Raw genomic sequence first — 17,539 nt, 5'->3', positions numbered from 1 at the left:
GAAACGGAAGTGTGATTCCCAGAAGACCAGCAAACAGCAACTGAGTGGGCTATTTGACAGGTACATGTATCTGTCTCATACACTGGCCTCTGCAGCACTGCTTATGAACATGTAAAGGGGCTACGTGCACACCAGTTAATTGGACATTATGATCACAAGACGTGTGTACTACACGCACGACACATGATGCACTGTGCTCGCAACAAAATGCAAGTATGGAAATGATTCCGCATAGATCAGTATAGCTGGTTAGTTGGTCAGTTGCTCATGCAGTTTATGAGGTATTGTAGTGTTTTATTCTAGTCGCTTCAAGTACACATACAAGTTTTACCACAAATCTGTCCAGCTTTCCTTCTTGCAATATTCTACCCGGCTGTGGCTAGAAAACACATGGGTACCGATAGGAGCCGCGGCCTCACTGCTATAACGACATGCATTTCTCATAGCCTGGGCAAGGCCTACAGATTCTATGCAAGAATGCCCTGTAGTGCTCTGTGATCGTTTTGTGATAACTCCAATGAAAGTGACATAGGATGTGTAAAATTTCCATTTCTTTACCTGAATATGCACACATTCACAATGTCACATCGCTGTCTTGTGAGTCACATCTGCCATATCTCTGTCATGTGTCTGTCACATCTCTGACCCTAACCCTGCCAGATGCAGTGATCAACAGCAGAATGCCCCTGTTGGATCTTGTGGTAGCCAGCAACCACAGATTCCCACCCGTTTGGCCTTGGGGACAGTTGACCTGTCTGATCTTGAAGCACTGGTCAGGCATTGTAAGTGATCCATATTGATATGCCTGACAGCGTTTCCAGCCAAAATACCCTTGAGGGTTGGGGCTACTGCATCTTTCATACCTCTTTATATCTGTCAAACATGCATGTCATATCTGTCATACTTCTGTCATATCACTGTGCATATGCCACTTTGGAAGGGGCACTTATACCAAGTGAAAATTCTGTGTCAATACCTTGATTTCTGTTGATACCCAAATCAGGGAGATTTATCCAGCCCTACAATCAGCACATACCTTATTGTTGAGTGTCGTGTAGTGTCCTGATTTCCCATCACTGGGAAGAAGTATGTGCGTCTCAAAGTCGGCTTGGTTTAGAGAAAAACGGGCAAAGACCCCAGTCCTTGGTATGCAGATCTGAATGGTAAAAAAATTCGAGAAACTCTCAGACGGTCATAAACACAATTTAAAGTTTTGTTTTCACCTTTTCTACGACTGATTCATAAATCTCCCTCAATTTGTTGATTTCAAGATCCACAGCATACCAAAACATACATGCAACATTAATCGACTGTGTAAATGCTTCAACTCCTTGGTGTCAGATGTTGTTTGAGTGAGGACACGTAGCAGTTGCTCTGTGAAGTGACTGGCTAGTGGCATCATGCCATGGACTGAGCTTGATTTTCTTAAGTTTGATACTACCGCACTACTTCTGCAAGTTATTCATATACTGCAGATCCAAGCCAAATAATTCAAACGTCAACGCTGTTGACTTGTTGGAGTTTAACAAGATTCATACAGTCATACACCAGTAATTACAGGCAACTATCTATACAAGATGTATCTGTTGAACATTGTTAGGTTCAGTACTATTTCTGGGACAAAAGCCTAGGGGTTTAGGGTTAACACACAGGAACCATGATAAATACAAAATTGATAAGCAGAACACAATCTTCTTGTTGGAGAAACCCAGAAATTAAAGTCCTCATCAAATCAATTTTTTTTTACCTTGGGTCAATTTTCATGGAAATCTTGACATGATGAGGAGCTCGGACATTTGCTGAGCACACAAAAATTGCTCGGCAACAGCAATATGTAGTTGTAGTATGTTTTTGGTGGACTTTTGGCTGGTCATTCTGTTAGATTTTGCTGGGGACCAACTATTTCTACCCAATCAACTCGGTGAAATGAGGCCATGAGGAGTGTGGTGGGTAGGACTTACCAGTAATCTCTGGGAGGCAGCTTGCTGGTAGAGCTGCCTGTATTTCGTCTGCATGATGATGAAGAATCGATTCTCAGCCAAATCCTCATCGTATGAGTAGCCCTCCATGGCTGGTGTCAGCTGCGTTTTTTAATTGAGATCTTTCTTGACTTTTTTGCCAATCTGGGAAAACCACATTGTTGGTTCAACTCAGTCATGCAAATACTAGTGTCAACAAAGTGTCCACACCCTAAAAATGCACTCTGGAAGCTTTTAACGAAGCATATTTACATGTGCAAGACATTCACATCTCCTGTTACCTAAAAGAAAGTAAATTGACATCCAGATTCAAAAGGCAAAACACAATTTTTTTTTTCGAGAGAGTGAAGGTTGCCTTCTGTCATTTCTTGATCAGTCACATGCAAACAGGATGGCAGCCAGTCCATTTGCATGAAAGGCACTGCCATTTTCATATATTCTTGATCAAATTTCACGCTCAAAAAATCTTTGAAATGAATGTGAGATATCAAACATTTAGAAGCTTAATTTCCACTATGAACTCGTTATTTACAGATAAGTGTTATTTGTTCAGCAGTGGATGCTGGACAGTGACCCGGTTTTGATACAGGTACCCTGTATGTTTCTGCTTAATATGTACCAGCACAGTAACTGAATTGTCATACACATTGTGTGGAATACAATAGTGCTGCGCGTGCACACTCTCTCTATACCTGGAAATTGTGCAGACATAGTTTTACATGGTATCAGAAGTTCAGTTTTATCAGATGCCATCTATCACCATAAATCAACTGTAACCACCCAATGCCGTGAGTTTTAAATGGGAATGTGGCAGAGAATTGGAAAAAGTCGCTTAGTTTAGGTGCTAAAATATATCTGGCAGCCAGCAGAATCGGCATGAAAACTGATGAAGTGAAATTGCAACATTGTAGCATGTGGGTGGAGAACAGCTTATTGCTATATACAACGTTTTTAGCTGGAATGAGTCAGGGGACTAGCCTTGAGACAATCAGAAATTTGACAAGGTTGTTGCCAAGTTTGCAAAATACTGTGAGCCACGAAATTGCAAAAGAACATTACACTGTACATATCTTTGATATCAGTTTGTGAACTCTACCAATTCTACTTAATAGGCCCTGACTTGGAATATAAAAAAATAGGGTGACTTCTGTCACTTGACATCAACCCAGGCACTAGCTTTTATGAGCTCAAATTTCTCTAGTCTTACCAACAATAACCTAGCATGCCTAGGATTGTGTATCAATGCATGTACCGTAGGTTACCACTTACCGGATGTCAAGAGACAGAAGTTTCCTATATCCCAAGTCAGGGCCAAGTATCGACGGAGGAGCATACGAAGTGCCCAGTTCACGGGTCTAATCAGCAAATTTTGACCAGCTGACAAATGTCAAGTCATGTTGTCCGGAAATTGGACAACACAACTGTCCAGTTTAAATTTATCGATTGTATCGATACAGCTCACAAGTTACGAAATAGCTATTATGAAAACATCTGCTTGTATCCACTACTGTGTTAGTAGTAGTACTATTAAAGCATCTTTGCTACTTACCGGCAGGCCTACGTAGTTAAACCCATAGAGCTACGACGATAGCACGAAGCAGTATTCGTACCACTCGACTACTACGAGTATTATCTGCATGATACGATGACTAAGCTACGGGCTTGTGCACGTTGTCCGGTGAGGGCGCTACAAATGATATCTACACACCGAATAAAAAGTGAAACAGCATACACAATAACACGGGATGATACTCCCACTTCAAACATGTCCAAAAACTCAGTAAAATACAAGTTTCTGAGGTGTTTAAGGCACACATCAAATCAAAGCTCCTTTACTTATCTTTCATTTTCTTTTCAATTTGTAGGGCAATAATTGATGACAACAGAAGATATTTCTCTGTAAAAATAATCATCCCGAAAACAGTCATGAATTCGGAAGCCCGGCGATTTTTTTGGATGATTTATCCGGGTACTCCGGTTTCCTCCTGCCTCTAAAACTCAGTGGACCTTCTTCCTAACTCCGTAATGTGATGCTGCTTAATAAAGTGTATGAATAAACGTACAGTTATTGGCGCAAATAGCCTGAGTTGCCGAAAGCACCATTAAAACAAAACAACAACAACGGTCAGCATCGATCATTCCCGACCTGAAAGTGAGGATGGTGCCAGACCTAACAAGCTTTAAGACTTCCATCCAAAAGAGATTCCAGGCTAAGCTCCTAGCCCTCCAACGCTCAGACAGCATCTCAATGGCCCTATACCGACAGCTCCGACCCTCCAGTACAAGATGTCCAAGATTCTTCGGCCAGCCCAAGATTCACAAGATCGGTATCCCACTCCGACCCATCGTAGCTTCCCGAGGCGGCCCCACCTACAACACCGCCAGGCACCTCACCAAGATCCTTCACCCTCTGGTCGGCAACACCCCACATCATATCAAGAACTCGGACCAGTTCGCCCAGTTCATCGACGGGTTGTCTCTACGCCCCACAGACATAATGGTCAGCTTCGATATGGTCTCTCTCTTCACTAACGTACCCACATCCGAAGCATGCACCATCGCCAAGGACAGGTTACTTCAAGATCCCTCACTCAGCGACCGGACCAACCTCACACCACATCAAACCACGATCTCCTGATCAGCTGCGTATCATCTTCCTGCTTCCAGTGGAGAGACAAATTCTTCGAGCAGTCTTCCGGAACCTCCATGGGATCGCCTCTATCCCCGGTTCTGGCAGACCTGTTCATGGAAGAATTTGAGCAGACAGCCCTCTTCTCCGCAGCGGACCTCAAGCCCAGCGTATGGATCCGGTATGTGGACGACACCTTTGTCGTCTGGCCACACAGCCCACAAGACCTCCAGCTGTTCCTTCAATACCTCAACAGCCAACACAACGACATCCAGTTCACCATGGAGAAGGAACAAGACGGACGCATTGCATTCTTGGATGTCGAGGTTTCAAGACTACAAGATGGCACCCTATCCCGCACAGCCTATATAGGAAGCCAACACACACCGACCGCTACCTGAACAACCGGTCATTCCACCACCCCAGCATCATCAAGGCCTCCGTCAACAGCACCCTCGTACGTCGAGCATACAACATCTGCGACCAAGACCACCTACAACCGGAACTCCATCACATATCCACAGCACTACAGCGGAACGGGTTCAAGTCCAGACAGATCAAGACCCTAGACCCCCTCCAAACCAGCGGGTCTCCTATACCCAAGGTCAACCCATTAGGCACAATATTTCTGTCACCCTCCCTACATAGGCAATACCTCCCACCGGATCCAGCGCATCCTTCTACACCATGGCATCAAAGTATTCCATACCGCCCCAACAAGATCCAGCAGCTCTCCAGTCTCACAAGGACAAACAAGACCCCAAGACCAAGCCAGGCGTCTACAGGATCCCCTGCGAATGCGGCAAGGTGTATATCGGCGAAACTGGTAGAGATATCACTACCAGACTCGATGAACACCGAGCCCACGGACGACGGGGGATCTCGAGAAATCTGCCATCATCAAACACTCCAGCACTGCAGACCACCAAGTCCACTGGCAACAAGCCCATCTCATTGCCAACATAGAACAATGGCATCCACGCCGTGTTCGTGAGGCAATTGAGATTCACAAGAACAGAACAGTTCCGCTAGACACAGGCTTCATCATCAGTGACATCTGGCACCCCATCCTCAACCCTTCTTTGTTCGCCTTATGGGTCATCTATACCCTTGGCACCCTGCCCCAGTTCTTCCCATGTTTACCCATCCACACCCCCATCAGTACTGCCACACCTGAGTAAGTCTACCGCTACGCATCACCAAGCCAGCCTAATCCCTTCTTCAGAGTTCCCGCCTTCACGCATCATCGGACTAATCCCCGTCTCCAGAATCCTCCACCGGACTACATAAGCTCCACTCCCAGTCAGTATCCGGCATTCTCCTGATGACGAGCAGAGCATACTGCTCGAAACGTCGAGTACCGTTCTTTTCAGAACCGCAAATACTCACAAAAGAGATACGTCCATGGTGCTACCGCAAACCTACTTTCTATTATACCTTTTCACCATGCAAACCTGCAAGACTTATCTAAGCTTTAAGACTGCTTTAGGCTTAGTTGCCGACTCATTTATTAAAGCTCACTTCAAAATTCAATGTTGCAGCTGCCCATAGAGCAATTAAATAAGTTTGTATAGCCCTATGCTGCTGCCGGCCACATGCACACATGCATCAGACCCCAACCCAAACTGTGCCAAGGTACCAGGATAGGCCCACTAAGCCCAGTACTCCAGTAGGGCGTTGTGCCAAGACAGATGGAGAAGAAGCAATGATAAGTAATGCATGGACCCGCACAACATGCAGTTTGCCTCTTGGATTGCCTTTTTTTCACTGTTTTGATCCCTGAGCATCAAATATCACCCCCCCATTTGCAGTGACGAACGCATTAGCCACGCCCACAATTGCCCACGCAACGTAGAGACTAGTCTTGGCTCAAAACTAGCTTTCGAAGTTATTCCGTTAATGCCAACAACGAACATGTGCAGGCATTGAGGGATTTATCCAAATCGAGCCTTGTGCCAAGACTATAGTGTTACCGGTTACACAAGTAAAGTACATGTACATATATACATATACGCACGGTGACCGGTGCCGCACTATGCTTTTGTATAATAATCAATGTAAACAACAGTTAGTGGTGAGAGACTGCGAGAGTTTGGATGTGTGTTAGTGCCTCGTGTCTTTCCTCTCATCTCGTCTAGTTTAACACTGTTTGTCCATGGCCTCCGTGAAAGATGTGATACGCGACGACACACTGAAGTAATGTGAACCCACCATTCGTATCGCCAGGCCTTCCTCCATGGTGTAATGGTGGATAACATCTCATCTGCCCGTGCAAGAATCAGTTGTCAGCATAATCCAGCGCCGGCGCGGCGACCACGTCTCAAGTTCGTGGGAATGGTTATAATCGTTCTGCTGAGTGCTGGTACTTCGGGACGCAGGTGCTGAACCACAGACGAAACGTTTGATGATACATGTGGATTGTTTGTTATTTACAAAATGGGACTGAAAGGACGGCAATTTCGCTTGCTTCTGTGGAAAAACTTTATTTTACAGGTAAGGCAAGGCTTTCATACCCTGTTCAAACCGTCATGACCATAGCTACCTGCGGTGAAGGGGTCCATCTGTCCATGGTGTTTTGTTCACCCGAGGGGGTAAATGGGATAAAATTTTAAAAAGAGGCCTAACGCCTGAGACCATTTAGTCACCAGGTCCTTTTTTTTACCACTTTCATGTACAGTCATGACTGTGAAAATTAGTGGATCCTTAATGCTCCAAACAATCTTTCAAGAGTACGGTACATATAAATTATAACAGGTGATCAGCTGCTGACATGCATGTTGAGGGATTTCACATACATTGACACTACCATACAAGTAATTCTGTGGTGCAGGTTGACCGATTGTGCCAAAATACATGGATTAATGAGCTGTTTTTATAATGGCCTACATATACAGTGAATCATACCGTACACTTTACGGCACAAGTACAATGTACATGTAAATAATGTTAATTCAGAACTACATGGACATGCACCAATAAGTGGAGGTATCATCTAATACTGATGGATAGCACAACCTGGATTGACATAGACCTGCATGTACTTTAAAAGTACTGTGTAGCAATTTAAGACGTTGATGAAGGTTGCGCTGATGACAGTGAAAATATGGCCACTTCCATACCAAATCATCTTAATTTCAGACAAGCCCCCTGATGCATGTGCCTGTCAGATTTGAATGAAAAATTATTAAGTTCACTCATGGTCAGAATAAAGAGAGAAAATTGTTACCTTATACGATATAGTCCAAGTCTGAGCACTGTAGGGTCCAGTCCACTAATTCAAGCCCCACTGAAAACAGTGTAAAATCAGCACCGTTCAGGGCCCAATAGCATGCACGCCAACATCCCTGAGATTTCTGAAACACAAATGAAATTCTTGTCTGGTCACTTATCTTTCAATTTCTTTTCAATTTTTTGTGGGCTAACCAATTACATTTTTAATTGTTCCCACAAAACAAAATCACCCCCCAAAAAGTGATTTTTCCGAAGTCTGATTGCAGCCATTTTTCAAGTGGCAACCCTCAACTTTCTCGGGCACTTAGGACCATTTTTCAACCATAGTTTTCAGCCCTTCTGCCCTCATATGAAAGCTCAAAGACCCAGGGAGTTGATCCTGGCAACGATTTACACAATCTCACCATTTTGGGGGCCAAACAGTCTCCTTTTTCAAAAGATACTGTGGGGGCACTTTTAATGCTAATGAGCTGGTCAGAAATTCTCACTTGAATTAGTGGTCTGCACCCTTTAGTGCATTGTGTGTAAATTCCTGCAGTAGGGAATTCAGTGAAGGTTATGAAACAACATACATGTACAACAGCAGTGCGACTTTTTGCAGCCTCCTGTCAGAAGAGATTTGCCCCTGCAGTGGTTTACATGCTTTTAAATAGTGTTGTACTGTACGTAGTCAAGACCATCACAAGACCTTTCACAACACCAGACACAAGACCATGTACAAAATCCAGTCACAACAGGGTGAACAATGACAAAGGAATCCTTTTGTCGGAGTTCGTTTGAATAGCTTGTACATGCAACTTGAATTCACACTGGAGGTCTTGTGTTGGTCTTGTGATGGTCTCATGTGATAGTCTTGATGAGAGCACTTGTTTCACAAGCCAGCAGAAAGTGATAACATGTCTTGAAAAGTCAAATTTAGCAGGAAAAATGCTTTTAAAGTATTTACCGTAAACAGATTTTTGTCAGACAAGTGTACACAATTCTAAGCATTGTTGTAATATTCATTCAACTTTCATACATGTAAATGTATGTGTTTGTAGGATATAAATCAAATTCAACTGTCCAATATGTACATGTATATGTACCATATCAAAATCAATGAGATAATAAAGGCCAGTATTTATGGTTTTGACGTCCGATGTTTTGCACACTAGTACATGTACATTGTAAATTACCTCTCTCGCACATGTACTGGTATACGGGTACATGTACATGTATGTTTTCATCGTGACTATTTCAGCTTAAAATGGATTTGAAAAAGAATACGGTACCTGCACCAGTATTTTCTACATGTATACAGGTGTAGCCGTACAGATACACCCTGTACATGTACATGTACTGGTACACGGATATGTATTGCAGAAAATAACTGGAATAACATCTTTCTAATATAGTGATTTGGTTTCCTCTAAAATATTTGCATTATTTGACAAATTTACAATGTATCATTAGAAATTTACAAAGCTTGCCTGTACATGAATTATGTACAGTACATGTACATGTATTAGGCCTTCTGTGGATATCTTGCACAAAAGCACTGGAGTTTTGCAAAATGAGTTATATTCACAGACTCGCTTAACCGTGAAGGAGATTTAATTAAAATTTGGTGCAGATAGGCTTATAGAGTTTGGTCAGATGAACTGTCCATTTCTTTGTATACATGTCCATGTAGAGGTAATTTGGGGAAGCACTTTTCAAAGCACTGATTGTGGCATGGGAAATGGCCTTGATGGGCAGTAGGTGTAGGGAGTACAGTGAAGTCCTGTGAAAGACCAGTATTTGTATCAATTGACACATAGCCATGAAGCAAATCAGTCCCAAGAGTTATGCTTGGCACTGTCCTAAATGCCAACTATTCAAGGTATTAAAACAGCACCGATGCCCTGAATTGTATGCATTTATCAGTACGGGTACATCTACATGTACATGTAGTTCATGGCATGGGTACTGCATTACATACAATGTGTGTTTTGCCCCCTTCCCTACCTTCCCTACCCCCCTCGTGAAAAAAAAGGTAAGAAAAGTCAAATCAGAATAAGTTAAAGACTCCAGGCACCTTTGAATTCAAAAAGATATGGTCAGTCCACCCAGAGTGCAAACTTTTAGCTTGGCAACCCTATCAAGATGTACATGCACATGTATGTACATGTACTTTGCATCATATACTACATGATGTACAGGGTGTCTACATAAAAAGTATACGGAGATAAAAATTACTGTAATAGCAAAACTACTTTATATATGAGAAAGAGAAATATATCTCTAGAAAGGGCAGACTGTCCTCTTTGCAATGGTATACAGCTTCTGATGTTATTGACACAGATGAGTGAACAGACTAGACTGGTGTTAAGGGTACTGAAATCGGGACTGTGACAAGTTTGCATATGTGATTAACATGTAATCCATCGACCCCTACCCACATGTACAGTTGTATGATGCTGTACTACTTTCCTGTACAATGTACATGTATACATGTACATGTATGTAAATTTATGATACACGTCAGTTATGGGACAATTAAGCTTTTATTTATTGCAGTGTTGGGAGAATACTGGTACCATTATTACGCAGGCCTACCTTTACTGTCCTGTACCATAATATAATGAATATGGTGATGTAAGAAAAATGGGTTGAGGTACTGATACATGTACATGCATGTCTATGTAGCAGTACCGTACTGAGTCCTGGAGAAATTGGTCATTTTCTCGACATTAATATACTGAACTGTGATTCATGACTGAACTGATTTCAGCTGTTGCAAACCAATTTAAAGGCTTTGTATTGCAGTCCTGCATAAAATCACAGCAAGTGGCTACCTTCCGGTACATGTACATGTGTCTCTTATTCAATGCTCTATAAAATCATTAAAATGGCAATTATCAACTTGTCACCATTTCAAAATATTACATGTACATGTAAGTAGTTATTACAATTAACTTGTCACTCACTGATTGATTTAACTAATGAGTAATTTAATGACTTGTTCATGATAATCCACCAATGGAATATAGTGCAAAATTTATTCAGATGTTGTCTAATATGGTGACCATTGGCACAGAATGAAATCTTGACCATGTCCACCCCCATCAGTTTATTGGTGGATTCAACGCCTGGAAGCAAACGCAGCAAGCCTACTGGTACTTGTGTATATTGTACACATGTACCTGTACATGTACAGTACATGCATACTTGTATCATTACATGTACAGTGTACATGTAGGTGGCAGTCATAGCGCACCTGTACATAGTGTGAAGTTTAAAAAAGGCGTTATCATGTTTGCAACCCAAATTCAGCCCAGATTTCCAAATTATATTACACTGTACAGATTCGACGCCCTATTGGAACCACATTTGAGCTGCTGCTACCACTTTTAGCTACGGCATTGCTCCTCCTTGCAAGGTGAGTGTGGGATAAATTAACACATTCAATTTCAGCGGAGAAGAGACCAGTCATTCTGACTTTTTCTTTGACCGAGTGACAGTACAAACTTGTGTACATGTATTTTCCTGCAAACCAGGGCAACACTCACACAGACATAAAAGAAATTGGAGAGGTAAAGTACTTGCAAGTACTTTTTTGCACATACATGTACATACGTGTACAGTGCCGATACGTACGTGCGCGTGTATACCAATCACTTTTTTCCTGCCATGCATGACACTTTTGCTTTGAAGTGAGCCCTGAAGGTGATGCTGTAGCTTGCAATCACATGTAGGGTAAACATGTTTCATTTACACGATTGGATTTTTGAGAGTCAACTTGAGACTAAGCCTTCTCTTACCAGCATACATGTACAGTGTATCAGGCGCAGATCTGGGGGGAGGGGATTTGGGGGATAACCCCCCTGTCATGCTCGGAGACCCCCCAAAAAAGTTTTTAAAATGGGACAAATTGTAAAGTATAGTAACTTACATATGTACCTGTACTGAGACTGAAAAGTAAGATAGTACCAATACCATTGTAAACAATGTAAATGTACATTTTATGTCTTATAATGTTTCTTTTCTGCTTGTCTGCAAAAGTAAGATACTAAAAAAAATCTCTGGCATAAACCCACCCGCCCCCCGAAAAATTCCTTGATCCACCCCTGCATATTCCATGAATCCTAATTAAAAATTTCTCCTCCATTTACATAAGAATCCTTAATGTACTTTACTGATAAACAAGTTAGCTTTACAGCACAATTTCAAATTGTATTCACCTGCAATTGCATTGTCCTTTTTGTCTGGACAGACTCCTGATCAAGTCTGAAGATCTGTGTTTCAGTAAGTACTCAATCTGTAAAGGCTACTCTATTTTGTTGTGTTGAATCCCAAATAAGATACTCAATTTGACAAATAACCAAATTCATAAAATTTAAAAATAAACAGACTGAAAAGAAAAAATCATGCTCCCATAATCATGTCCAGGTCCTTCTACCGGTAAGGACAGTTTCTACAAGTCATGCCATAATGAATTATTGCTGTTTCTATGGTTATAGCAACCTTTGAGCCGGGTTTCTCTGATCAAGAGTCTCTGTCTGCATCTGAAATCGAACGGCTTCAGACATGTATCGCCAATGGCACAGGCTGTCCCCAGCTCGCTTACTACCCCAACAACAACCTCAGTAAGTTTTCTCCTTGAAAGTTGCCACATGCCATAGCCTAGATACACCAGCAACCAAACAACACACAGAGTCATTTTTACAGGTCTGTAGTTATTCACAAGTTTTTAACTTCTCAAGGTTTTTTCTTTTCTGTTCAGTAGGTGCTATACCATTTCCCACAAGTTTGTTGTTCACTTTATTTCCCTGCCCCCTGTCTTTGCTTACTGGTGTTTGCTGACTCCCTTTGAGCCAGACAACTGAAGATTTTTAACCGTGGATGCATTTAGTTTGACCTTGTGCTTACACTCATCAAACTTCCCAAAATGCTTACCACAGTTGATGCAGAAAAGAATGTTGGTATAAATTTAGGGAAGTGATACTGCACCAGGGGAACGTGTACATAAATGTCTGCAGCATGGAGTTTGAAATTTCTGTTATTTGTACAAATTTCATTGTTTTGAACAATGTTAAATCCAATGCAATCCTCTTAATCACCCCCAGCCACTGCATTAATGCTTGGTGTGGCGCTGCAAGTGACCGTGCCTCTGTCGCCTAGCAACTTTTCATCTGAGGAGGAGTTAGTAAAAACTGCAGCCGAAGACCTTGACGGCTACTATGGAGGTAGGGACTTCTGCAAGTTTGAATGAAACTTCATACAAAATGCTCAGGTGAAAAGATACATGAATAAAGGTAGTGAGGTCATTACAAGTGAATTGAAAGTAACACAACACTTTCAGTAACATGTGCCTCTTTCCAAAGAGTAGTTGCCTGTTTGCGTTAGAACATTGAATAATACACATGTCCACCATTATACAGAACAAGTTTCCTCTACTGTACCTGTCTACAGTTTTTCCATATCTAACATGTACATGTATAACAAGCTTGTGTGAAGTGACTAATTTACATGTATTCTACAGTAAATTGGCAAACTCAAGATTTACAAAAAGCATGTCATCAATGAAAGTGTAAAAACTGGATAATTTCAACGTTTCATCAGACAAGGTCATTCACAGTTGCTGGAGTTTTCAGTGTCTGCAGAGTTTTAAACTTATGTCACTGAACATTCTTTTTATTTCTGGCAACAATCCAATCTGGAAATACTTTCCTGCTCTCTCAAGGCGATCTCATCAGATAAACATCACACATACATGTACATGTCCCATACCATGAAATTTAAGGCTGGCATGGGAATGGTCTGTGTGTGGAATGACATTCATGTACACTGCTCTTTGGATCGACAGTGTATAAGACCAAGGAATTGATTATGCTTGAAGATTCATTACACTCATGTAAAAGTACCGGTAGCCTGTACCAGGGTACCGGTACATCAGAAGGTACGAAACCAGCTATTTTCTAAATTCTTGTCTTGAGGGCTTTTTCTGCACTCTTCCGTACATGTCTGCCTGTTAGGTAATAATTTTGGTAGCTTGATTTATTTGTCAAGGATACCAAGCCTCCATTTTATGTGTCCAAATAACATTCAGTCTGTTGTGAGTCCTGTTCAGGTTATGGCTGCCTGCGTGGCATGTCTCATTTGTATTTGAAAGTTTATGCTTTGTGATACATGCTTGAATTGGGGAATTCCTTGCTTTTTGTTCGAAGGTCATAGCCTGCAGATAACTGCGAAATATGTTGCAATTTTTCAGAAGTACCAAAGCTACTGTACATGTGTGCGTGTATTTTGGCTTCAAAGAATATTAATTTGTCATAGGACAGTAGTATCCATGGGGAAGGCTTAAAGAGAAACCTAAGCAGCCATGTTTTCGAGGGTACCCCTGTAAAGAAAGTTGTTTTGGTTAAATTTCAAAAAATCTGTTTCCAGTCATTTAATACATTAATTAAGTGGCTGCAACTTCTGCTACAGCACCCACCCAAATACATGTTACATACATGTACATGTACACAAATGTACCTCTATGTTCCGTACATGTATGTGGGCATGCCTTTTGGACCCAGATTGACCTAATCAGCCATTTTCAGGCCCACCGCCATCAACAATCCATTTGATTTGGAGTCGTAGTCATCTTCAACTTCGCAGGACAAACAGCAAACAACATTAAGTGTTAATTTTTTTCTCAGTGATTGTGTTTGACTTCGACAACAGCACCACGTCACTTCCTCCAAATGTCACGTACAAGATCCGCCTCCCCCACGACATAGTACGCCGAGAAACCTGGCGAACTGAGCGCACCTATCCGAACTTTGACGTGGTGGGACCACGGCTGTACAAGTAAGGCTGTGACATATGTTTGTTTGCCTTGATCCAAAACAACATGGCCAGTTCAAATTGTTTAAAATCCTAATTCTAAAATGTCAACGTTCAGTGGATAATTGTAGCCACTGATTATTTTAGCATACGTATAAATGATTCCAGTGAAGTTTAACCCCCAAGTTTCATTACTGTGTACCATAGGATATGATTGCATCTGAGGTCTATCCCTATGTCCATTCTCTTTAATTGCATGAATGAATGTTAAACTTTTACCATATTTAAATCTTGACCACTGGTACCTGTACACTGTACTTCCATACTGACCCTTTTCCTCCAACATTCTAATATTGGTTAGTGTTTGTGATGTAATCAGAAATATGCTTATCACTTTATAATTCAGCGGAATGATTTTTAAAGGTGTGCATGCTCTGTTTGTTTGGAAAAGCATGTCAGTTGGTACTTAACCTCATTAAGCACATGCCCTCTTTTTTCTTCAAAACCTGTAAAGTTCAGATGTTTGATGAGTGTACATGTAAATGTATACTACATGTGTGATATGAGTTAAGGCTGAAACCAGCTATTTTTGTATTTGTTAGATTCAGCTAGACTCAGTAAGCTGCTTATATGTACATGTAGATGTACATTGCCATATTTTTTCAATTGAATTCAGAGGAGTTTAAACCTCTGTTGATTAGATGTTTATACTGATACACTCTTTATTTACATGTATTTATGTCTAGGCATACAAGTACTTCACATTAAACTGGAGCCAAAGTTGTTCATTACATGCTGGAAAATATCCATCATCAATTTTTCCATTGTTCTAAATATTGATCTGTGTACATGTGTGTAGAACATCTAAACTACCAGAGATGGACGGTACTTGTTCATATTTATTTACATTTAGAATTGCAGACTGTCAGTAAACGGCCAAAATTTCAGTCAGAGTTAACCTCAAAATCTTTTTTCTGGAAATAGCCCACGCGTACTAACGATCTTGTAATTTATAGCTAACATCACATGATGCCAGTGCATGTTCCTCATTAATTTTTGCTTGCCTAATTGCTTGCATCTTAAAACTTATTTCCCCTTCCAAGCTTGTACAAAACCCGCTTCCTAGCTTTGCAGCATGCTGTAGACTCGGTCATTGCTGCCTTTCATGTTGCTGGGTTGGATGGTCTCTTTGGAGCTTTCCAGAAATTGCGCACCGTCCAAGTACAGTTGCAGGTGAGGAGAATCAGATCTTGGTGTCCTTGGCAGAAGCAGTGGATAAATGAATCCCACAGGTGAAGAGTTACCATGGAAATCAGTAAATGTACCTGTGACGATGGCACTACCCTCGTTGAGATTAGAAAGTTTGTTCAGTTCACAGAATTCATTTTCTTGTTCCGGGTAATTGTACTGTAAGATCAGACATGAGTGACACCCAGTTTTCCCTGTATGCAAGATACATGGACATGTAGTTACAAATCACCATTGCTCAGCCTGGTTTTTTGAACAGTTAGTTTCTTGTAAAGCTGAATTGAGAGGCAGATGTGGGATGGGTGTTATGAGCTCTTGACACTCAAATTGTTGGTACCGGTACATGTACATGTAATGTTCAAATTTGTCTGCATTTTCATAATGAACCCGCTAAATTGAGTTTTTGATCTTGATTTTAAAAAATTGATTGATTGAACTGCGTATGGTTGATACTGATGTTGATATTGATATTTTGATTACGCCTATCATGTACATGTACCTGTAGACCACAAGAATTGTTGCCAGTCTGTCTCTGTCGAAGGATTTTTATTGAAAAGGAAGCTGTTTTTAGCATTGCATTAAATACCCAGAGAACTCTTAGCAGGGGGCTGCTCTGTTGAATCTCTCCCTTGCTTGAGTTAATCAATCCCCAAGAATGTCATCAACTGCATGGAAAGAAATCTTCCACCACCTTCAGTATACGTGATGTCTAATGTAAATCACCATAGTGGCAAGCGTGCGAGAGTCAGTCTTCTCCCTGATTATGATGATGGGAGCAAAATTATGTGCTATGTCCCTTATTACATGTACGTGCTACCTTCAACAGTACTGGTACATTGTACCTGCTGTCATTTGGAGGTGGGGGGTGTGTCTTAATGGAGAGTTACATGTACATGTACATGTATGCATCGAAAAAAGGTCTCATTAGTATTTCAAATGAAAGTTTTCTATTTCCTCAACAGCATGCTTTAATTTTGGCATGTTAGGCTTTTGAATAATAATAATAACAATAATAATATTTGAAAATTTATAATGTGCCATTTTCATAAAAATGATCAATGGCACAGTAACAGCACAAATTAAGGAAATAAATGGAAATTAATGTAATGAATGAATGTCACTGTGCTAGTACATTCATTCGAAAATGGCGAGATTCTATTAGCTCTGTACATGTACCGGTAGGAGCAGCCACTGCAAATGTCCTGTCACCAAGTGTGGGTAACATTTTACCTCTAGGATAACTCAAGGAATGTTGTTTGCTGACCTGAGATGATATCATGATTACATGTTACAGGACGTCAGAATTAGGAGCAGTTCCATTCCAAATTTTGTACAGAATACCGGTACCTTGTGTAAGAATTGAACAGAACGATGTGCCACATTGTCCAAATGCCTTTTATTGTCCCCTTTGTGAATCCCCTCCCCACAAAATGCATTCTGGGATTGTGCCCGAGATTCCTTTTGTTGTCAGTGACATGTTAATGTTCTTGTGCTCTGCCCTTTATTCTTTCCAGCAATTCCCACATGCAGCCTACCTGTCTGACAGGTTTCTAACCAGCCTTGAATTCTTGATGCCTTTCCTGCTGTGTCTGAGCTTCATCTACACAGCAGGGACCATCACCAGGGTAACTCAGTTTTGAAGTATTCATTCGGCAAGCCA

General features: G+C 41.3%; 2 protein-coding genes across 3 annotated transcripts in view; one reads left to right on the top strand and one right to left on the bottom strand.

The window, feature by feature from the left end:
• Window positions 1-3,668, bottom strand: part of ankrd27 (ankyrin repeat domain 27) — a 45,631-nt gene extending 41,963 nt beyond the window's left edge. The window contains exons 1-3 of the mRNA XM_022251598.2: window positions 3,529-3,668; window positions 1,962-2,123; window positions 1,037-1,156 (exon numbers count right to left, since the gene is read on the bottom strand). Coding sequence (XP_022107290.2) covers window positions 1,037-1,156; window positions 1,962-2,069 — 228 coding nt within the window. The 5' untranslated portion in view covers window positions 2,070-2,123; window positions 3,529-3,668. The remainder of the gene's footprint in view (window positions 1-1,036; window positions 1,157-1,961; window positions 2,124-3,528) is intronic.
• Window positions 3,669-6,606: 2,938 nt separating this feature from the next.
• Window positions 6,607-17,539, top strand: part of LOC110988262 (phospholipid-transporting ATPase ABCA3-like) — a 41,765-nt gene continuing 30,832 nt past the window's right edge. Inside the window, exons 1-8 of one of the 2 annotated variants that reach the window (XM_022251602.2) lie at window positions 6,607-7,101; window positions 11,166-11,239; window positions 12,074-12,105; window positions 12,321-12,446; window positions 12,927-13,046; window positions 14,505-14,655; window positions 15,735-15,864; window positions 17,394-17,504. In XM_022251602.2, coding sequence (XP_022107294.2) covers window positions 7,045-7,101; window positions 11,166-11,239; window positions 12,074-12,105; window positions 12,321-12,446; window positions 12,927-13,046; window positions 14,505-14,655; window positions 15,735-15,864; window positions 17,394-17,504 — 801 coding nt within the window. In that variant the 5' untranslated portion in view covers window positions 6,607-7,044. Of the gene's footprint in view, window positions 7,102-11,165; window positions 11,240-12,073; window positions 12,106-12,320; window positions 12,447-12,926; window positions 13,047-14,504; window positions 14,656-15,734; window positions 15,865-17,393; window positions 17,505-17,539 lie in introns of those variants that run through there. The other variant, XM_022251603.2, reaches the window with a different exon arrangement.

Source organism: Acanthaster planci, linkage group LG06 (assembly GCF_054643075.1).
Source record: "Acanthaster planci isolate LZ-2023a linkage group LG06, COTS_SCS, whole genome shotgun sequence".
Lineage (NCBI taxonomy): Eukaryota > Metazoa > Echinodermata > Asteroidea > Valvatida > Acanthasteridae > Acanthaster > Acanthaster planci.
Note: the sequence above shows the minus strand (reverse complement) of the source record. Positions and strands in the feature narration are given on the sequence as shown.